General features: G+C 43.8%; 1 protein-coding gene across 2 annotated transcripts in view; it reads right to left on the bottom strand.

Annotated features, from left to right (window-relative positions):
- SACS (sacsin molecular chaperone) overlaps positions 1 to 21,955 on the bottom strand; it is a 368,710-nt gene that overhangs the window by 233,838 nt on the left and 112,917 nt on the right. For both annotated transcript variants that reach the window (XM_086935194.1, XM_086935196.1), the window contains exon 2: positions 18,207 to 18,357. In XM_086935194.1, the coding sequence (XP_086791320.1) occupies positions 18,207 to 18,357 (151 nt within the window). The remainder of the gene's footprint in view (positions 1 to 18,206; positions 18,358 to 21,955) is intronic.

Raw genomic sequence — 21,955 nt, 5'->3', positions numbered from 1 at the left:
GATCTTATCAATTTGACACTGAGACTTGACCATCGTCGAGCGGATCGCTCGGGTGAACGGAGACGTGGGTACCGTCCTCCTGGGGGTCAGGGGAGAGTTGAAGGTGGTCTTCCCACGGAGAAGGGAGGTGGAGCTGAACCTATGGAAGTAGGAGCTATCAGGGCTCCTTTATCGAGAGCTGAAAGAGAAAGCCGCCGTACCTTGGGTCTCTGCATGTATTGCGGAAAAAAGGGCCATTATGTCAAAGATTGTACGGTGAAGCCCAAGAAAGGCCGTCCGTATTCGATGGGAAGGACTCAGGCTGTTCCAGCAGCCATGGGGGACTCTGAGAGTGAATCATTGTTGCTGGAAGAACCCGAGGAACAGGGATGGCGGTTGCCGTCTCTTGCGGGTGGTTCTGCCACGAATACGGAAGCACACATAGTCTTGTCTATGTTGTTACAAGTACGAGGAAAGCTCCATCCAGTACATAGTATGGTGGATTCTGGGGCCACAGGAAATTTCATAGACGAAGGGTTGGTTGCTCGTTTGGGGTTGGTGAGAGTGGCTATGCACAAACCAGAGAGGGTGCTGGCAGTAGATGGCACTCCACTGAAGTCCGGACCCATTATAGAACACACTGAAGAAGTGGAGTTGCATCTCCCGGGAGACCCCATGGAGCATGTGGAAACTATCGTGCTGAATATTATCGAAGCACCTCAATATGAGGTTATTCTGGGCATGCCGTGGTTAGGTCTGCACAATCCTACTATGGATTGGAGACAGAAAACCATTAGCTTTCAGTCGGCTGAATGCCAAGTTTCCTGTATGAAAGAAAAGGTCCATCATCTGCTTGCTCTAGCACAAGGGTATCAGGTAGCTACGGCCGTTGAAAAAGATGTCAGCTTGCCATCTGTGTATGATGAGTATAGTGAGGTATTTAGTGAAATCAAGGCTGCGTCGTTGCCACCTCACCGTGAATACGACTGCCGTATCGATCTGGTGGACGGTGCAGTGATACCCTCATGTAGAGTATATGCCCTTTCGGAGCCTGAAACAAAACACCTGCAGGAGTATTTGAGAGAGTTTTGTGCCATGGGGTTTATTCGTCCCTCTCGGTCCCCTGCGGCTTCACCCCTGTTTTTTATAGCCAAAGCCAACGGGGAGTTGCGAACCTGTATCGATTATCGCCAGTTGAATAGGCAGACAGTTAAGAATCGTTATCCGTTGCCACTCATCCCGGTGTTATTGGACCAAGTAAGGGAGGCCAACATTTACACTCGGTTGGACCTCCAGGGTGCGTACCACCTGGTGAGGAGGATCCGCAGCGGGGATGAGTGGAAAACGGCCTTCAAGACTCGGTACTGGTTATTTGAGTACTTGGTAATGCCGTTCGGTCTTTGCAATGCCCCTGCGGCATTCCAGTACTTTTTAAATGACGTGTTGAAGGATTATATAGACCAGTTTGTCATTGTATACATAGATGACATCTTGGTGTATTCTAGGTCTATTCCTCAACATGCTAGTCACGTCATTTTGGTTCTGAAAAGGTTATTGGATAACCGCTTGTATTGCAAACTTAGCAAGTGCGAGTTCGGAGTGGATGAGGTGGAGTTCTTGGGAGTCATATTGAGCCCCTTAGGTTTCCGTATGGCGGATCGTAAGGTGGAGGCAGTTCAGCAGTGGCCAACTCCCAAGAGTGTGAAGGAGGTGCAGTGTTTCTTAGGTTTCTCAAACTATTACCGAAGATTCATAGCACAATTCTCAGCAGTGGCTGCTCCAATTACTCGTTTGCTGAGAAAAGGGACATCATTCGAATGGACGATTGGTGCGGACGACGCCTTCAATCGATTGAAGACTGCGTTCAGTACGGCCCCCATATTGAAACATCCTCAAATGGACGTTCCGTTTGTGGTAGAGGCGGACGCCTCGGATGCCGCGGTCGGAGCTATCCTCTCGCAGAGGGATAAGAATACTGGACAATTACACCCAGTGGCCTTTTTGTCGAAAAAGCTGTCCTCCGCTGAAACCAATTATACCGTGGCGGAGAAGGAATTGTTCGCCATAAAGAAGGCCTTCATGGAGTGGAGGCATTATTTATGGGGAGCAAGACATCCCATCACGGTGTATTCGGATCACCGGAATCTTGTCTATATGAAGACAGCCCGCCACTTATCACAGAGACAGATGAGATGGATGTTGTTTTTTGCTGGTTTTGACTTTGTGGTCACGTTCCGTCCAGGGGCGGACAATAAGAAGGCTGACTCACTGTCAAGACAGACAGAAAAAGAAACATCGATACAAGAAACACAGGCCATCATTCCCTCAGAGAAAGTACTGTGTGCGAATGCTGTAGAACAGTTTGTGTCTCAAGTAGTAAAGCAGAAGAGTCCAATACAGTGGTCCGCTTGGGCGAATCAGGATCACAACAGAGCACTGAAACATGGGGTACCCTTGTGTAATGGAAAGTTATATCTGCCCACGCATTCCCTTAGGTTGCAAGCCTTTAACTGGTGTCATAATGCAGTATTGGCCGGCCATCCAGGTAACAAGAAGACCCTTCTCCAAATACAGCGACATTTCTGGTGGGGAGGTATGGGTAAAGACGTGGAGAACTGGGTAAGACAGTGTGAGGTATGTGCTAGGGCAAAGGGGGAGCAGTGTAGGTCGAAGGGGAAACTGATGCCACTACCAACGCCTTCTCATCCCTGGCATACCATAAGCGTGGACTTCATTGTGGGGCTGCCAAAAGATCAGAACTGCAGCGCCATACTAGTGGTAGTGGATAGCCTTACTAAAATGGCTCATTTTATACCCTGCCATAACCTTCCAACGGCCAAACAAACTGCCCACCTGTTGTTAACCCAAGTGGTGCGTCTGCATGGTATTCCACGAGTCATCGTGTCCGACAGAGGACCCCAGTTCATCGCCCGGTTTTGGCACATGTGGTGCAAAGCCCTACAAGTAGAGGATGCCTTGTCCACCAGCTTCCATCCTCAATCGGATGGACAAACCGAGAGGATGAACCAAACTCTCAAGAAATATCTGAGGTGTTATGCGAAAGAGGCGGAACAATCATGGGTCTCTATGTTGTGGCTGGCGGAACTCTCATATAATAACACATGGCATAGCTCCATCAAGGAAACGCCATTCAGGGCTAATAACGGTTTCCATGCAAAGACCTTGCCCATAGTAATACCAAGTGAGGTGCAAAACCATCCCTCTGTGGCATCTCATGTGGAGGAATTGACAAAAATCCATAAAGTCATTCGGAAGACCTTGAGTCAATCTAAGGCAACTTACAAAGCATGGGCTGACAAACATCGACAGGATGGGCCGGAGTACAAAGCAGGTGACAGAGTATGGCTCTCCACTAAGAATATCCGATTCCGCTATCATAGCGTGTTTCATCCACGTTTTATCGGACCCTATACCATCCTCCGGAAAATCAATCCAGTGGCATATAAACTGAAGTTGCCGGTATACTTGAGGATACATCCGGTATTCCATTGTAGCTTGTTGAAGCCTGCAGGGAGGGCAAAAATGTCGGCGGCTCCTCCTATTCTGAGAGATGATCAGTTGGAGTACGAGGTCCGGAGAATTCTGGACTCGAGATTCCACCAGGGCACTCTGTGGTTTCTCATTTCGTGGAAGGGATACCAGCCTGAGGATGATTCCTGGGAGCCGAGTACAGCTGTTCATGCTCCTAGGGCTGTTCGGGACTTCTATCGCCTGCATCCAGGGAAGCCGGGCGCTAGGAGGCACGGGAGAGGGGGGCATACTGTCAGGATCCGACCTGTGCCTACCCAATGATAGCCCAGAAACTACAGATCCCAGAAAGCTTAGCGTGCATCGGTAAGGAATGAGAACATAAAACTCCGCGAGAATAGGAGTGCGGTGCACGTAATTTTGTCTTTTCGGAGAACGGAGATTGGAAGCGGAACCTTCCGTGACTGTCTACTGGATTACAAGCGTTCGAAATAGTGTTTCCGTAACCCGCGGCTGCGGGGTTACCTTGTCCTTCAGATTGAGTCTATCCGACACGAGAGACGCGAGGATTGCACCCTCTCGTGATTCGGGAACTGTGTTTAGAACTCGTTTTGTGGCATTCGGAGAGACGACGGATTTCACCCTCTCGAGTGCTGCGTTGAATTGTTTGCGCACTGGTGGTGTGGTCTGGGATACACGTGAGAGACGCTGGATTTGCACCCTCTCGTGTGACGCATCCGAGTTGATCTGTTTCAGGAAACAGATCGAGTTCTTCCGATGTGAGAGACGCTGGATTTGCCCCCTCTCATGGTCGGTGTGCCATCTCATTGTTGTTGAACAGTAGCGGTCGCACTAGTGCGGTGTGGCGGTGCTGGGTTAAAGAAGTTGGTTTCATGGAAAAATCCGAAACCAAGAAGGAAGAGGTATTTTCGGAATGACATTTAATTCCTTCTTCTTTTCCTGTGACTGGTAAGAGCAGCATAACTGATGAGGTGTTGTTCAATTAGTTACATCCTTGGTAACTGGTGAAGAAGGTACTTGGTATCGAACCAGAACCGTCATAACTTTTACAGTTCTCGTGTCCTGAAAAAGCCCTGTGGCTCTTTGTCTGTAAATATTAAGCCGAAGTAGTACCTTTTAAAAATAAGGGACTGGAAAATATCGGGTATGTATTGAAACCCACCTCAAGGTCTATAGTCAGTGTTTCGGGAGGGAAGTGAATTAACCCCGTGTGTGTTCTCTTGTATTTTCCAGATAATTATCCGGGTGTTGAGAGAAAGTATCAGCAGAGGGATCTGGTGGGGCACATGAAGAATAGGGCTCTCCTCTTACAGTGTGTCCTTTGTGTCTTTACAGAAACCTCGTCTACAATCGTTTCCAGTCCCGGACCAATTATCCCTCGCCTGCTTACTATCGTGCTCAGTGGTATTTATTCCCAGAGCACGGAGAAAGCTGGAGGTGGAACCCATATAGCATCTTCCGATCCTGAGGAGCCGTTGGACCGTGACAGTTATGTCCTCTGGTCTTTTCCTTTGGAGGGACTTTTCTTGGATATATATATTGAAAAAAAACATAGGTTTCAGGCCTAGGAGGGGCCACCCTATGAACACAGGCACCATCCAGCAACTCGACGTCTGCTTTGCCGCCGCCTCCCGCCGGAGCCCGAGTGCAGAGCCTGACAAGACCCAGACTCCCAGACTTCTCACAGCCCGATCCACAGTCCCTGCAAAGAAAGGACCCGTGGAGGCACCGAGAGATGTGGGACCGGACATCTTGGAAGACCCCCGAGACACTAACTGCGCAGCACCCGAGGCAATTTTGGAAAAGGGGGTGGTGATGGACAGAGTTTCTGAATGATGCAGAATACTCCTACCCAGTCAAGAGATCAGGGCTTGATCCATCACCGTTTTTTAGCTCACTGCACCATCCCAGCTCAGAACCTGGCTACATGCAAATTAGTCTGTTCCTGTCCCAGTGCATGATGGGAACAGGGCAAACCAAACTACCAAGCCAATTCCTATACTGGGAAGGAAACAAGCTTCCGGGGACCGGTTTCTGGCATTTCAGCCGTCATCGGCCCGGCTTGCTTGAATCCTGATGGTGCAATGAGCAAGGGACTCACGTCTGAGTATACCATCCCACACTTAGTGTGGACAAAATCGTTTTTGGAAAAGGGGGTGGTGATGGACAGAGTTTCTGAATGATGCAGAATACTCCTACCCAGTCAAGAGATCAGGGCTTGATCCATCACCGTTTTTTAGTTCACTGCACCATCCCAGCTCAGAAACTGGCTACATGCAAATTAGTCTGTTCCTGTCCCAGTGCATGATGGGAACAGGGCAAACCAAACTACCAAGCCAATTCTTATACTGGGAAGGAAACAAGCTTCCGGGGACCGGTTTCTGGCATTTCAGCCGTCGTCGGCCCGGCTTGCTTGAATCCTGATGGTGCAATGAGCAAGGGACTCACGTCTGAGTATACCCTCCCACACTTAGTGTGGACAAAATCGATTTTGGAAAAGGGGGCGGTGATGGACAGAGTTTCTGAATGATGCAGAATACTCCTACCCAGTCAAGAGTTCAGGGCTTGATCCATCACCGTTTTTTAGCTCACTACACCATCCCAGCTCAGAACCTAGCTACATGCAAATTAGTCTGTTCCTGTCCCAGTGCATGATGGGAACAGGGCAAACCAAACTACCAAGCCAATTTTTATACTGGGAAGGAAACAAGCTTCCGGGGACCGGTTTCTGGCATTTCAGCCGTCGTCGGCCCGGCTTGCTTGAATCCTGATGGTGCAATGAGCAAGGGACTCGCGTATGAGTATACCCTCCCACACTTAGTGTGGACAAAATCGTTTTTGGAAAAGGGGGTGGTGATGGACAGAGTTTCTGAATGATGCAGAATACTCCTACCCAGTCAAGAGATCAGGGCTTGATCCATCACCGTTTTTTAGCTCACTGCACCATCCCAGCTCAGAACCTGGCTACATGCAAGTTAGTCTGTTCCTGTCCCAGTGCATGATGGGAACAGGGCAAACCAAACTACCAAGCCAATTCTTATACTGGGAAGGAAACAAGCTTCCGGGGACCGGTTTCTGGCATTTCAGCCGTCGTCGGCCCGGCTTGCTTGAATCCTGATGGTGCAATGAGCAAGGGACTCACGTCTGAGTATACCCTCCCACACTTAGTGTGGACAAAATCGATTTTGGAAAAGGGGGTGGTGATGGACAGAGTTTCTGAATGATGCAGAATACTCCTACCGAGTCAAGAGATCAGGGCTTGATCCATCACCGTTTTTTAGCTCACTGCACCATCCCAGCTCAGAACCTGGCTACATGCAAATTAGTCTGTTCCTGTCCCAGTGCATGATGGGAACAGGGCAAACCAAACTACCAAGCCAAATCTTATACTGGGAAGGAAACAAGCTTCCGGGGACCGGTTTCTGGCATTTCAGCCGTCGTCGGCCCGGCTTGCTTGAATCCTGATGGTGCAATGAGCAAGGGACTCACGTCTGAGTATACCCTCCCACACTTAGTGTGGACAAAATTGATTTTGGAAAAGGGGGTGGTGATGGACAGAGTTTCTGAATGATGCAGAATACTCCTACCCAGTCAAGAGATCAGGGCTTGATCCATCACCGTTTTTTAGCTCACTGCACCATCCCAGCTCAGAACCTGGCTACATGCAAATTAGTCTGTTCCTGTCCCAGTGCATGATGATAACAGGGCAAACCAAACTACCAAGCCAATTCTTATACTGGGAAGGAAACAAGCTTCCGGGGACCGGTTTCTGGCATTTCAGCCGTCGTCGGCCCGGCTTGCTTGAATCCTGATGGTACAATGAGCAAGGGACTCACGTCTGAGTATACCCTCCCACAGTTAGTGTGGACAAAATCGATTTTGGAAAAGGGGGTGGTGATGGACAGAGTTTTCTGAATGATGCAGAATACTCCTACCCAGTCAAGAGATCAGGGCTTGATCCATCACGTTTTTTAGCTCACTGCACCATCCCAGCTCAGAACCTGGCTACATGCAAATTAGTCTGTTCCTGTCCCAGTGCATGATAGCACCCTCGACTCTGTGCTTTGGGGTTTGAGAAGCCCCACAACCGAGCAGCATTTGCACCGAAGATCAGCCCTCCAGCATCCCCACGATCTGCGTGGGGCCCTTTTGCTTTGTGCCACTCGACGCGCCATCCCGGCCACTTGCCACGTGGTCAGCGGCCATCTTGGCGACGAAACCTACAATTTACACTGCGGGTCTGGTTGTTTCGGACTTGCCCTCGCTCCTGTAGAAAGGAGCACCCGCTCTGACCTTGCTGGTCCGAGTAATAAGCCTTTTTCACTTTCTGCGTGGCTTGCATTAGCCATGGCCTGTTTGCTTCAATCAAGTTGCCGACACCGCCATCAGCTAGAGCCTTCGTGGGACAGCTCGTGATCAACTCCTGGACGTCCTTGACCTCTTCGTGTCCACGTGGCTGCAGAGAGAAGCAACACCTCATCACCTGTTTGCACCCGACTTTGCCTGGTTCCAATCTGGTTCCACGGTGGTCACTGGTCAGTGACTTTGAACATTGTCCCCTCTGCTTTCAGGTCTTCACCACTTCAGATCCACCCTTGGATCCACCGGACACTTCTCCTTCTCATCGCCTGCAGCATCTTCAGCGTCAAGCACCAAGAGCCTGCGTCGACACCACTTCGACCCTATGCACCCGCTTCCTGTGGGTGAGGTAACATTGCAACGCCGGTGTTCCCACACTGGTACACACCTCTAGGGTCTGTGTCTAAAGTTTGGTTCTTCTAGGTTCAGCGGAAGTGTCCTTAAACTCTATTTGTGTAACTTTTACGCACCATTGACATTGCATTGGTGCAAGCCGCACTTTAAGTGCTGCACCCGAATCCCGCAGGCTTTTCCCGACTTCAGCATTGCTAGTCCCGACTGCTCCCAGCGATTCCCTAGGCCCTAGGCCTAACCACTGTTCGATTGGTATCTCCTATACCACTTTCTTAATATATGGTTTGAGTGGCCACCCGCCCTCATCCATAATTGTGCAACTTTGTATGTTATACTGTGCTTTTGATTTAACGCGTGTGCCCCTTTGCTCATAAAGAGTACTGGGGATTATTTCAGAAATAAGCACATATATTTTTATAATATATACTTGTGTGGTGTCCTTTCATTTGATATTACATGATTGTATTTGGTAAAACAGCTCGCTTAACACAACCTCTTAAGTTAAGCCTTTAGGCTGCTTAGTCCATGCTACCCCTAGGATAGCTTGTCAAACAAGGTTGACTTACAACCAGACACCATAAGGGATCGTTTGGACTGATACAAGGTGGTTCCAGAATTGAAAGCATCATATATCAGACCAACTTCTCACACACCTGCTGACTGCTTTACCCCTATACCTGCTATGCATACCCCTGTGCCTCCCTTGTCCTTCAACAGCAGTAGGTGGTTGCCTAATGTCTGTGAAAGGGTAATAGCTAGTGATAAGATGGGCCATGTTAAATAGATTTAGGACAATAGTAAACAATTCACGGGCGGAATTCTTTGCAGTTTCAATATGAAGGGAGAAAAACGCAATTAGCAGTTGTTTAATACATTTTTTCATGTAATAGATGCAATATGGGTTATCTTGGTCTCAGGGCAGAAATGTCACCACAAGACCGTTGAAGAAGTTTACAGCTGCACTTTAAATTAAGTAATTCCTCCAGAAATTAAGGGACTGATGGCAAAAAATGCTGAGACTGAAGTTCCCTTATTGGTCCAAATGAACTTAAAGGAGCTGTGACCCAATAATTATATCTTTCTGAGCTTGTCTCAGTGTCATTCAAAGCAACTTAGGTAAAAGAGAAAGAGGCAAATGAGAGGAACAGGACGGAACATAGATGTTCTTTGGTAATCTTGGACCCGTACCTAGAAAGTGTAACACGCTAACCGATTGCTGATACAGAAGTGGTAGAATGCAGGAGAATAGGGAGAATGGAAAATGAAATTGCATTATGGTTTGACCATTCTATAGAAAGAGGCTGATTGATCTGAAAGGGAAATTGCGATGCAAATTATGTATCAAGTGAGTGACTGCATATATGCAATTTTCTGAGTAAGGCCCGCAGTTGCTAAAAAGGAAAGATGCCTCTTCTAGGAGTGTAGAATCCTCTATTCCAGAGGTTCTTAATCTGTGGTCCAAAGACTTCTAGGAGACTGCGAGGCCTACTCAGGGGGACCACAACTTTTGTTACAAAATTAAATAATATTAAAATGAATCAATTAAAATGACTAAAGTATACACAAATACAATTGAAAATATGAAAACCATTCAATATTTGATTGTGAATAAACAAAGTATTTAAATATTTAGGATCTGTTTGATCTATACTTGGTTTTGTTCAAATCATAGAAAATACTAAGGACGGGTGTCCCCAGCATCCAATAATGACGAAGTGGGGGTCCCCGAAGTCCAGTAATGATTCTGTGAGGGTCCACAGAAGCCAAAAGGTTAAGAAATGCTGCTCTAGCCAAAAGTTTAATCCCCCTTACACTAGAAAATTGGAAAAATGTAAGCCATAAAGACCAATGTAAATGACATGCTCCTGATCAAATCCAGTAGATGGCCCAGAAGGGGGTCTGAAAGTAAAGACGTAGTTGCACTAAATAAAAATGTTAAAACAAGGGTTTCTGCTATAGAAAATTAGCTATCAGCCAGAATAGAAGCTTCTAAGGCACTTTTATGTATCTTTTTCAGCAGTCATAGCCAATGATATGGCAATGCTTAGTAACTGAGTGTAAAAACAAATGCATCGACTTTAGCCAAAGTAATTAACATGTTTTCCAGAGAACATTACTAGAATTATTTCACAACACAATGGACATCCTCAGCCACTGGCATGGCCAAAGACTATGATGAAAAATTACACAATGTCATTGGTGGACCACTTAGTTAAGAAATGTAGTGTATGTAACCAGTACTGCTGAGCTACAGAGTAACTCTACAGATGTACTTCGAGAACTGCTTGTTTTCGTTTTTTTGCTTACATGTGCTTCTTATTTTTGATGTTTATGTTAATTTAAATCCATGTATAAATTTGAGGATTGTGTAATGGTGAAAACAACTTAGAAGCAGTGTGTGCTTATGCAAATATCTACCTGGAAGCACATATGCCTTAATATTAATCAAGTGATGATTTTTAAGGAATAATGTTTTGCATGACTATTTGCTCTAAAGTAAACTATTTTCCTGAGTTTTTGGAATTCATGTACTACAAGAGACATTTGTATCTTTAGCATATAAGCGTGTATATGGATTTCTTAAACTATAAATAGAGTTTAAATGAACATAAAACCTCCATAGACAGGATGAAGGTCTTTTAGTATTATCCAAGACGCACAAAACCTAGTCTAGGATATCTCTTTCTATCTGTCAGTGAGATCAACTTGCACGCTATTTTGGGCACACACTAACATTTATTTGTTTGTCTCAAATCTTTCCAATAGTGGGTTTAGGTTCTAATAAGAACAGTCAATTCTTCATAAGACCAATGTATTAATAAAAGAAGGACCTCCAAAAGGTTATAAATCAGGTATTTCACACAACAAAATTAAGCTGTAGTCATAGTCAGCATTTTTCTTTATACTTTTCTCATATTTCATAGACATCAGTAAAGATATTGGTAATATATGCACCCGAGAAAAAATTATCTGTTTTCTGTATGTTGTATTTTCATGCATAATGTGAATTTGTTCTGTGTTTGCCTTCATACTATGTGCACACAAATGTACATAAACTAATCCGAAAGTAATATTTAAGCTTGTCAATGGTCCCTACTATTGGTATAAAGAATGAGAGGCACTGGAGAAACAGTCTGGTTGTTCTTGTCTCCTGATTTTCCTTAAACTGGCCAGTATTTCTTTAAAGTGGTGTAGGAGATAAAAATGAGTAGCCAACATGCGTGTCAAGTAAAAAAGCCAACTTCTAATTGTACTACAAATGAGTTTGTAAATTTGTGAATCCACCAGCAGTGCTTATGGAGCTATGTTTTGGCTGTGTTACACAAGACAAACTATTTAAAGGTATGCCAAGATTACTTCAGGGAAGTATGTAGGATGCCCTCTCTTTTTGTAGAACTGGAGTAGGGTTTGTGGGAGCTTGGTAAGACACTAGGCTCGCTCTCACTCTGCCAGTTAATTTGTAACGAGGTAATACACTCATAATAAGAGGAGGAGACTGTTGAGGCCGGGGGCTACGGTAACAGGCTTTGTTGGGAGCACACACAAGATGGCGGCACCCAAAATACAGATTTCCTGTTGTTAGTGAAGGGGGGCATTTTACTGGAAATAACAGCCAACGTGAAGGTTATTTCAATCAACGTGCAGAGTGTTAGATTCTAGCCAAGGGTCTGTATAAGGAGACAGTAGAAATGTAGGGAGAGTGTGTTGCTAAGGGTATGAACATCCAAAGATCAGCCAAAGTCCAGCTAACTCCTGAATCTAGCAAAGTGGTGTTACTGGGTAGAACACATAATGTTCACAACTCGAATTGAAACTGAAAAGTATTCATCCTCTACGGATATTTCTCTGAAGATGAATTTGTCGATTATTGCAGCCCATTGATTTTTCCTTATCTGATCTTTGCCAAAAACAAATCTAGGAGAAATCATGTGGGGAAAAAAAAATCCCAAGTTTCATACCCTGGAATGGGGATATCATATTAATTCTCAGGTGCAGAACACAGAATGGTATGGTAAATAATGCATTCTATTGTATCTATATCTACCCATTTTGGTAACACCATCCAAAACACAGTGCACATGGAATGAGAATTAGACTTTTGTAAGGAGATGAACTGAAGTGTACTGTTTTCGGAGGCAAGTCACAAGAATAAGGACATTACATAAACCAAAGCTATTTTTTGCAATCCTGCCCTTTCTTAGAAATGCACTTTTGTGTAGACCTTTCTAAGGTGAGTGGGTGCATACTGCATTTGTCGCAGCCTTTAAAATGGTGGGAATTTAGTAATAAATTAAAAGATTAATAGTCTTTGCAGTTTACAGAGCTGCTATCCTGTATTTTTAGCTGATGCCATGAATGGGTATAGAAAAGGAAGATCTAATGAGTCATAACCTAGTAAAACCACAAGGATCATGCCACAAATAATAGTAAAACAACTTCTTTGTCTTTGCGATTTTCACAAGTTTCCATATTAAAGTCACTTCCTTTTCATATGTTTCGTTTATGCTTCATGAGAGAGTGACTCAGACAAATACTCCGAGCATATGTTATCAGAATTCTTCAAATGGCGTGTTCTGAATGGCTGTGGGCCAGTGGTTTTTTAATGCGATGTAAGCTTGTGCAGGCAAGATTTTTCAAAATAGGCAGAAAATGTGTATATCGAGAATACAATGCCAATAGGTTATCAATGTTGTTGTTTACGCAAAGCACAATAAAAATAAAAGATCCATACTATAAAAGAAAACTCCATTACTAAAAATATTTTATAATTTTTCACAAACCACTTTAAAATTAGAAATTGGCAAAAACCGTCCCAGAATATATGCAATTTCTTGACTCTTCCTAGCTTCAATACAGTCCATAGGTTGAACACAAGTTCTCTTCCTGTACTTAATAATACAGGCAAGGAACTGGCAGGAAATACAGAAAAATCAGACCAGCCACAAGCATCAGCAACTCCTGGATTACAGCCTACAGTTACTCGGTGCAAAAGACTTCTGGGATATAAATCCCTCTCACCCGGTGCTAAAGTCCGCCATGAAAAAAACCATTAGATTGTGGTCCTTTTACTCGGACAGGGCGATACTCTCAAAGAGGAGACACGCCTGGGCTGTAATCGCCAATTTTAAAGTGGGTGTTCAGCCACCCTACCTGTCAAGCACATACGCACTTTATTGGAAATGCAAATTTTTAGCCTTGAGGATGGGAGAATGGCCCTTTCTGAAGAACCTCCCGGAATGGCGCCGGCCGGGTAGTAGCACTGTATGCAAGTTGTGTGGCTACCATTCTGAAACAATGGAACATATCGTCTGTGCATGCCCTACACTGCTCACAGCCAGACGGTAACTATTGCGAGGCCAATGTATCAAGTTGGGAGTTCGATCTTGCCGCCAAGCAATAATGGCCGCTCTCAACCCTGACAACACCAAGCTAAATATTGGGTTTTCGAAATTTGTCCATAAAGCGTCAAAACTTCTTGAAGCCACAATCCCATCCAACCCCTCCTCACCATAGCAGGGCGGCCGAGTTAATAGACAACCTCCAAATCAGAGAAAAGAAATCCAGAGCGATGTACTGTATCAGAACATTATTAAATCTTAATGGCCCCCCGAATTTAAAGTCATTTTAAATCCATTATTTTAAAACTCTTATCACAGTCATTTCTATTATTCACTTTTGTCATGTTTTAAATTGTAAATGGTTTTTTAAACCAATCAATAAAGATTATTATTAATATTATTATTACAGGTTTCAAATACATTTTAGGAATAGAGTAAAACACAGAACAGTCCAAAAAAGAACGTAGAAAAGAATATGTTGTTTTCAGGTTTAACAAACTGATGCCATCAATACCCATTATCAATTTCATAAAACCCTTCAATTTCGAACCAGGGTAAATACCAATTTGTCACCTATCATTCAGATAATGTGACTTCATTATCTGAACGATAATGAAATAATTAAAGACACAAACTACATCTCTTTGTTCTTAAAGATAAAATGCTGGATGTGCTACTGAAGATTTGCTGTAGTTACAGCAGTAATTCTTCAAGGGCCTCTCTATACAAACATACCTTAGGATCAATTTCTTACTTTGGCATAAACTATAACCAGGTGGAATTCTGACAAAATCAAAATACTTATTTATTTTCTTCGTTAACATATAGGAGAATTTCAGTGAATTTAAATAGGATCATTTTGACAACGTATTGCTCATAAAGCTTTTTAACCAATAAAAAGTTTGTCAGACACTTTAACAATAGTAGATCCCAACTGCATAAGGATAATTCTACTTTTGCCTCCTTCAACATAGAAAACTTTGGGAGTAGGAGAACTAGCATTATATATACCAAATGTTACATTTTGACAACAATTAGATGTATATTCCCAATTAACAAACTTTATGATTTGCATTTATAAAGTCAAAAATAACATAAATACAGAAAACTATAACACATATAGTTATACACTACTGGATTACATTAACATTTCAGAGCAACCAATTTCAAGACGAGCATTGGAAAGAAATGTATATAGCTTTGATAAAGAGGAGATTCTTCAAATCAAGTCTTAGCTGTTTTTGGTGTTTTGAGAAGAATAAGCAATAAAGATGTTTTTTCCAATATTCTGGAGTGTAAGATGCTTATTTCTTTTATATGCTAATCAAATACTATTACGACAAATTAATCTCAGTTGCATTTAGTGGCAGAACACTACCCTACTACCCAAACACTGGTTTGCCCCCTATTGATTTAAAGAGCATCATCTTCTCACAAACCTTCATTACAATTCCAACAATGATTTACCTTTGTGCTACTGTGTAAGGCATTACTGTTTGTGCAAGACCATTAAATTGGTTACTGTGTGGGGACACTAAAGCTTCTTGCTGAGTGGGACCATTAAAGATCATTATTGCGAGGGGATATTAAAGATCATAAAAGAGAGAGACCTTTAATGTATTTTACCCTGTGGTATGAACACACATTCATTGCCTACTTATGCATATACTGCCTTGTGCCACTCAGATATATAATACACGAAGAAACTAATGCATATAATTTCTTGGAAAGAGGAATGCAACATGGGTTCACATAAGCAGAATCCGTGTCAGATGTTCACAATATCAATATAAGATGTATCTGTAAACAATGTAACTCAATGGACCTAATTTACATAGTCAGAGATTATCCTGAAAAGGTAACATGCTACCAACATTCCTGAAACTAAGTTAAATAACAATGACCTTGGACCACTGATGCACATAAAGCTTGGGACCACTGATGCATGGTATTGCCTATCCTATACATGCATGGTGCTGTAAGAGGGCATGGACATATTGCTGTCTTGGAAACCTGATGCATGTTACACTGTCTAGAGTCATGGGCACATTCTGCCTATTCACCAACTCCTCTCGTCTTCACGTTCGTCTGAGAAGTGTACAGATTCAGAGCAGTGCCACATTAATGCGGGTGAAGATACATAATGCATTTTCATTAATGCACTTTCCTAACCAACCCTCTCACTATAGCCAAAGAGAATACGTCTTTGATATGTCTAGTTTTTGGAAAGAGGGCTGGAGAAGGTTAAACATATTGCATTTGTATATGTTTGGAATTTTGTATTTGCCATAGAGGCCTCTATGGAAAAATAATAATAAAAACGAGTAAATCATTTGCAGTTTAGGTTGGAGTGAGTATGATAAATGTAGGGCAAAACTAAATGAAAATTAAGGCAAAAATATGTTTTGAAAAAGAAGTTGTGAAGAGTAGAAATGGAATCAGAGACAAGCAGGTGAGCTGGTACAAGGCTTGAGTCGGCCATCCAGCGGTAACCAGATTCTTTCACCTTAGTTTGCGTACCACCATTATTTTTCTAACAGTTTCTTACTGTAATTGGATATTTTTTTATTTTTTTTTATTTTTTTATTTTATTTATCATTTATAGAGCGCATCGTATCATCCCCAGGGGGATATCATGGCGCCTAGGCATGACAGCAGACAGAGACCATGAGCAGCGCCGGCCCCTAAAACAGCCAGGATTTTAAGCTTTTTTTAAAGTGTGCCAGAGAGGTACAGCGACGAATCTCTTCCGGCAGCCTATTCCAATGGAATGGGGCCAGATAGGAGAAAGCACGTCCTCCCATTCTGGCTTTATAGATTCTGCAAGGTACTAGCAGATTCTGGTTACTTGACCTGAGAAGGCGACCGGGAACATAAGGCCTTGTCTTCTTCCTCAAGTAAGCTGGCCCCAGGTCTCGAGTTGCCTTAAACACCAGAGTGAGGAGTTTAAAGACTGATCTTTTCTTTACAGGCAGCCAGTGTAGAGCTTGCAACAAAGGTCGCAAAGAGGAGCGTCTGGGTTTATTCAGGACCATTCTTGCAGCTGTATTTCGCAGCACTTGGAGCCTTGTGAGCAAATCTTCCCTGGCTCCGACCAATAGGGCGTTACCATAGTCCAATCTGCTTACAATAAGCGCCTGTATCAGAGTCTTTCTTGAACCTAGGGGAATCCAAGGAAATACCTTTCTTAACATCTTCAGAATTCCAAAGCAGGTGCCAGAAAGTGATTTAATGTGATCTTCAGATGACAATTTGCTGTCCAGTAACACTCCCAGATTCCTGACCTGTTTTGCAGGGGACGGAGATTCCCCCAGCTCTGTAGGCCACCAGTCCTGTGACCAAAGTTCCTCCGCCTTCCCAAACAGGACAATCTCCGTTTTATTGGCGTTCAGTTGGAGGAAATTGTCCCCCATCCATTCGGCTATGTTCAACATACATGTCCTAAACTTGATTCTGGTGACAGCAGGGTCTGAATCAAAAGGAATAATCACCTGCGTGTCGTCCGGGTAAGAGATGGTATCAAAACCATGTGCTCGTATAATAGCGGACAACGGGGCCACATATATGTTGAACAGAGTGGGGCTAAGGATAGAGGCTTGAGGTACTCCCTTGTCAAGTGGGGTGACTGATGACCCAAATGCGTCTAACTTGACATACTGAGATCTATCTGTCAGGAAACTCTAGAGCCAAGACAGTGCTAGACCTCCGACACCAATATCCTTTAATCTGCAAAGCAGAATGTTATGTGATATGATGTCGATGGCCGCACAGAGATATGGGAGCATCAGAATGGTGGGAATCCCTTTATCTTAGGACATCCTGATGCTGTCCGTGACTTCTATTAGAGCCGCCTCCGTGCTGTGACCTGCACGAAAGCCTGATTGGGCAGGGTCCAACAATTGATGTTTTTCTAGATAATCAGTCAGTTGTTTATTGATCATCTTCTCCATGGCTTTCGCACAGCAGGGCAACAGAGATATCGGCCTATAGTTTTTCATCTCTTCTGGGTCTGCCGGCGATTTCTTTAGGAGAGGTTTTATTGAGGCTCTTTTCCATTTGTTAGGGAAGGTAGCTGAGTCCAAGGAGATGTTACAAACTGCCGAGAGTGAGGCAGCTAAGCTCAGGGCTAACTTTGCCATAATGAAAGGCGGGGCACAGTCTGACTCTGATCCTGATTTTGTTAATGCAAGTGCCTCCTCTACTTGCTCCACTGTAATGGTGGCAAATGAATCCAGGTTAGGTTGTGAGGGATCAATTGGCTGGGGATTAAACACATTGGAGATCTCTCCTCCTCCAAGTGAGTTATATATTTTGTCTCTCTTTTCCCTAAAGTGTGTGGCTAGATTGTCACAGAGTTGTTGAGTCTGGGGGGCTGCCGTCCTACATACTGTGGCTGTCGTAGGTCGATTGTCACAGTTCATTTGTTGCACTACACTCTGAATTTTATTAATCTTATGTTTACCCCGGAATAAAACATATCCAGGAAGTCACATATAATGCTCACATTTGGCTATACAAAGAAATATCTGCCAACTTTTTCCATTCCCCACCAATGTGCTTGCACTATGCTCTGCAGGTAGCGAATGTATTTCTTTGCCAAATCCATGCACTGTGTCATTGAGACTGCCTATAAATGCACAAACTCTGCTTTGGATAAGCACTTACCTCTTTCCTGTTATGGTACAGTTGTTGCTCAGTCACTGGAAAATCAGTGTCAATGTAAATTAACTTCTTGATGTCTCCGACAGATGCAGAAGGAAGCACCTCATATGTCCTGCAACCAACATATTCATGAAGGACTGTCACTCTGGCCAACCTATGCAGAAACAAAACAAAAGAGAAACCCATAGGTCAGATCTCTCTGTATAACTGAATTTCCTCCAGGTCAAAGCAAGGCAGACAGGGAGAGATAAATACAATGCAGGCAACATTTAGGAATATTCAGAGATGGCTGGCAGGGAACGAGGCTCACAAATGCCTATTCAGTATATGCTTTTATTCAGTGGAACCTATCATAGAAACGCACTTACACAAGCACTGTTACAAATACTTCAGAATCTGGAAATTAAAAATGAGGCTTCTTAAAGTATTTTCCTCGTGGATCAGTGAATAAAACAAATCTTAGATGAAATGGCATGTGAAATGCTATTATCTCAATTTTTTCCAATACAAATTTTATTGAGTTTTGTCAGAGAATCATAGCCCGGTGGGCAGACAGATAAATGAAGGCTGATAACGTCGAAATACAAATGAACAAAAGTGATAGCCTGCGTATCCAACCCCAATGCAATAAATGATAAATGACACCAACATTAACTCAAGCATGAGCTCCACGCCGTCCCACCTCCCTCCCGACCCGCGATCTAAAAAATCTCCTCATCTACCAATGATCGGACTAGGTCCGACACAATACCTGTACAATAATCCGCCCACCTGTGCCAAATATTTGGATGTTTTTTACAGACATCCCCTCGCCTTGTATATTGCCACCTCTAGGCCTAGGCAATGATCCATCATCCCCTTTTTTCCAGGCTGCAAGGGATGGGGGGCTTTGACCTTCAATGCCCTAGCTATGTCCAGCTTTGCCAAGGTCACTCCCAAAAACAGGAGTGATTGCTTACTTCTGTTACCCCCCTCCCCAGACTGTCTGTGACATGAAAGAGGATATGTTTTGGGTCCAGTGGCATTGACCAGAACAAGACCCCACCGAGACAAGAAGTGACCCAGCGCTAGAACTGGTCCAGCAACGCCACACTGTATGTAAGAACGTTCCATCTTCTGTATGGCAATGATGCAGATCTGAGAGGCAATCAACCACATACGCCTTAGGCAATGATGTGTGTATATTTAAATTGGATTAAATGAAGGTGGGCTATAATAGCGGCCTCACAGGGTGCCCCCAGAGCCTCAGTCCAATCTTCGTTCTCCAGGACCCCAAAATCCACCTCCCACACACCCATGAGAGCGAGAAATGTATTTGTACAGTTAGAGATAAGGGTCTGATAAATTTTGGCTATGTTGTGATCCCCTACATCGCCTAAAAGAAGTTTACCTTCCAGTGGGTTAAATTCAAGGAGATCAGGTAGGGCCGAAATATATGGGGTCAGCGCAAGGCGGAGCTGAAAATAGCGATGAAATTGACTACAGTGAAGTGGGTATTCCACCTACATGTCCTGGAATGACTTAACAACTGCACCAGTCATGATGTCCCCTAGGTTGGAGCCCTGCCAGAGCGTTGTCCACTCCGTCAACTTACCCCACCAACCCATCCAATGAAGGGACTGTTTTCACAAATTGAGGACCACCTGAGTCGCCGAAGGGAGAACACTGACATTACCTCTGCCGTAAAAATAAGAGATCGGGGGGTGTCCCCATCGCCCATCTCTCAGAGGCATAGACAAGCTTGTCCCGAGACATGCTACCAATCATTAATAATCAGCAGTTGTGGCACGCAGTAAAAGGACCCAATTCCGCCGCAGCGATACCCCCACAGTAGGTCGACTGGAAACATTTATCAAAGACAATATGCGGACTACCCTCCCAGGGGAAGCAGCAGAGAATGGAATTAAGCTTCTGGTATCAGAGTTGCGGGATGTCATATGGAAAATTCTGCAGCTAGTATAACAGCCGAGGTAACTATACCATTTTAAAGATTGCCGACCTACCAGTCAACAACAACGGCAGAACCGACCAAACCTTCACCTCCTCCCTCAAGCGGGTCAGGATCGGCTCTAGGTTATGAGACTATGCCAGCAACGCATCTGGGAACAGAAAGACGCCTAAGTACTTGAACCCCCCAACGGCAATCATCAGCCCAGTCAATGTCTTATGTATTGCCTCCCACAAGAAACACCATTGATTTTGACCTTTTAAGTATTATCCCATTTTTTATTTATATTTTGAAGCCACTGAAACAGTAGATGAACTTAAAAACAAACACTAGCACAGTCAATAGGTCTCACCTATAAACCTACCAGCTTGTTTCCGCTGCACATGCACATGCAAGCACAGCCGCCTTCTTTCAATAATTCATTTTGAGAAAACCATTCAAAGATGACCACTGTGCATGCCTGCACAGTTGCCATTATTTAATACTTCTTCTCATAGTTCAAGAGAATTCATTCAAAGACTGCTGCCACTAGTGTATGGGCATGTGAGGTGCCAACATTTTAATTCATTTTCTCTTCTTTAAAGAAAACCTTCGAAATAAGGAAGCGGTGTGGGCACACTGAATAAAGTCCATCTTTGAATGGCTTTTCTAATATTTATACTAGGCCACCATGAGAGCTTGTGCATATGCATCCGCCATGTTTGAATTAATTATCTTTTCTTTGAAGAAAACCTTTCAAACAAGACTGCCATGTGTGTGCACGCATACACAGTACCTATCTTTGAATGGTGCTTGTGATACTTTAAGAAACATCAATCAAAGCTAGCCACCACAAGAGTGTGCGTGTGAATGGCCAGCAACTTTGTGCAAATGTTCCTTTGTCTGAATAAAGCCTTTCAAAGATGGCCACTGTGCATGTGTGCACGCATGCAGCAAACAATTTCGATTTTTTTTTTATACTTCAAGATAACAAAAACAAAAAGACACTAAAAAGTGACCTTAGCACATGAGTGCACATACACACTGGAGTAGAAACCTAGGAATGGATAGAAACCCATTTTAAGATGCCTGCCTGCCAAAGCAATGTTAGGAGGCGCTCCGAGAGTGAAGTTGCAAGAGGACAAACGGTCACTGGGGGCTAGGTTTTTTTTTATTGAAAGAGGGTGGTGGGGGAAGGAATAGTGAGAGCGGGGAGAGGGACAGAAAATAGGTCCTCATATCTACTGGAATGAAAGATCTGGCATCAGCAATGTAAGGGTACACGCCATCCAAGCAAAACAAAGAATGACATAAATGCTTCTTGAGTGGGACAAATATAAGAAGGGGGGAGACCGCCAACACAATAGGAGCAGAGAAACGAGAGAGAAGAGAAAGACATTCAAAGCATAAGCAAGGGACTGAATAAAAGCCAACATTATATATTGTATTTTACACAATACATCTTCAAGAACAGACAGCTGAAGGTATCTGTAGGTGAGACCTAAAAAGCACTCTGTGCACTGTTATCCTTAGGGTGGGTCTAGCAGCACCAGTAAAGCTAATGAAAAATATAGAGAAATAAATAAAGCTTCCCTTTTCATGCTTAAAATGATCTACTGTCTGCTACATCCGTACACGGAAAAGTGGAAAACTGTTAATCTGGCATCGGTGAAAGCCCTCCCTTTGAGGCATCCAAAACATCCCCCCAAACAGTTGAAGGGCCATTATCTGAAAGAATTACAATTCTTCTATCTTATTTCCCTTGAGGAACCTCTAAATAAATATCAAGTATTTTTTTTCTTATCTTGTCCAGACGGAGATTTTT

Source organism: Lissotriton vulgaris, chromosome 8 (genome assembly GCF_964263255.1).
Source record: "Lissotriton vulgaris chromosome 8, aLisVul1.2, whole genome shotgun sequence".
NCBI classification, from domain to species: domain Eukaryota; kingdom Metazoa; phylum Chordata; class Amphibia; order Caudata; family Salamandridae; genus Lissotriton; species Lissotriton vulgaris.
This window is presented reverse-complemented; position numbering and strand designations above follow the sequence as displayed.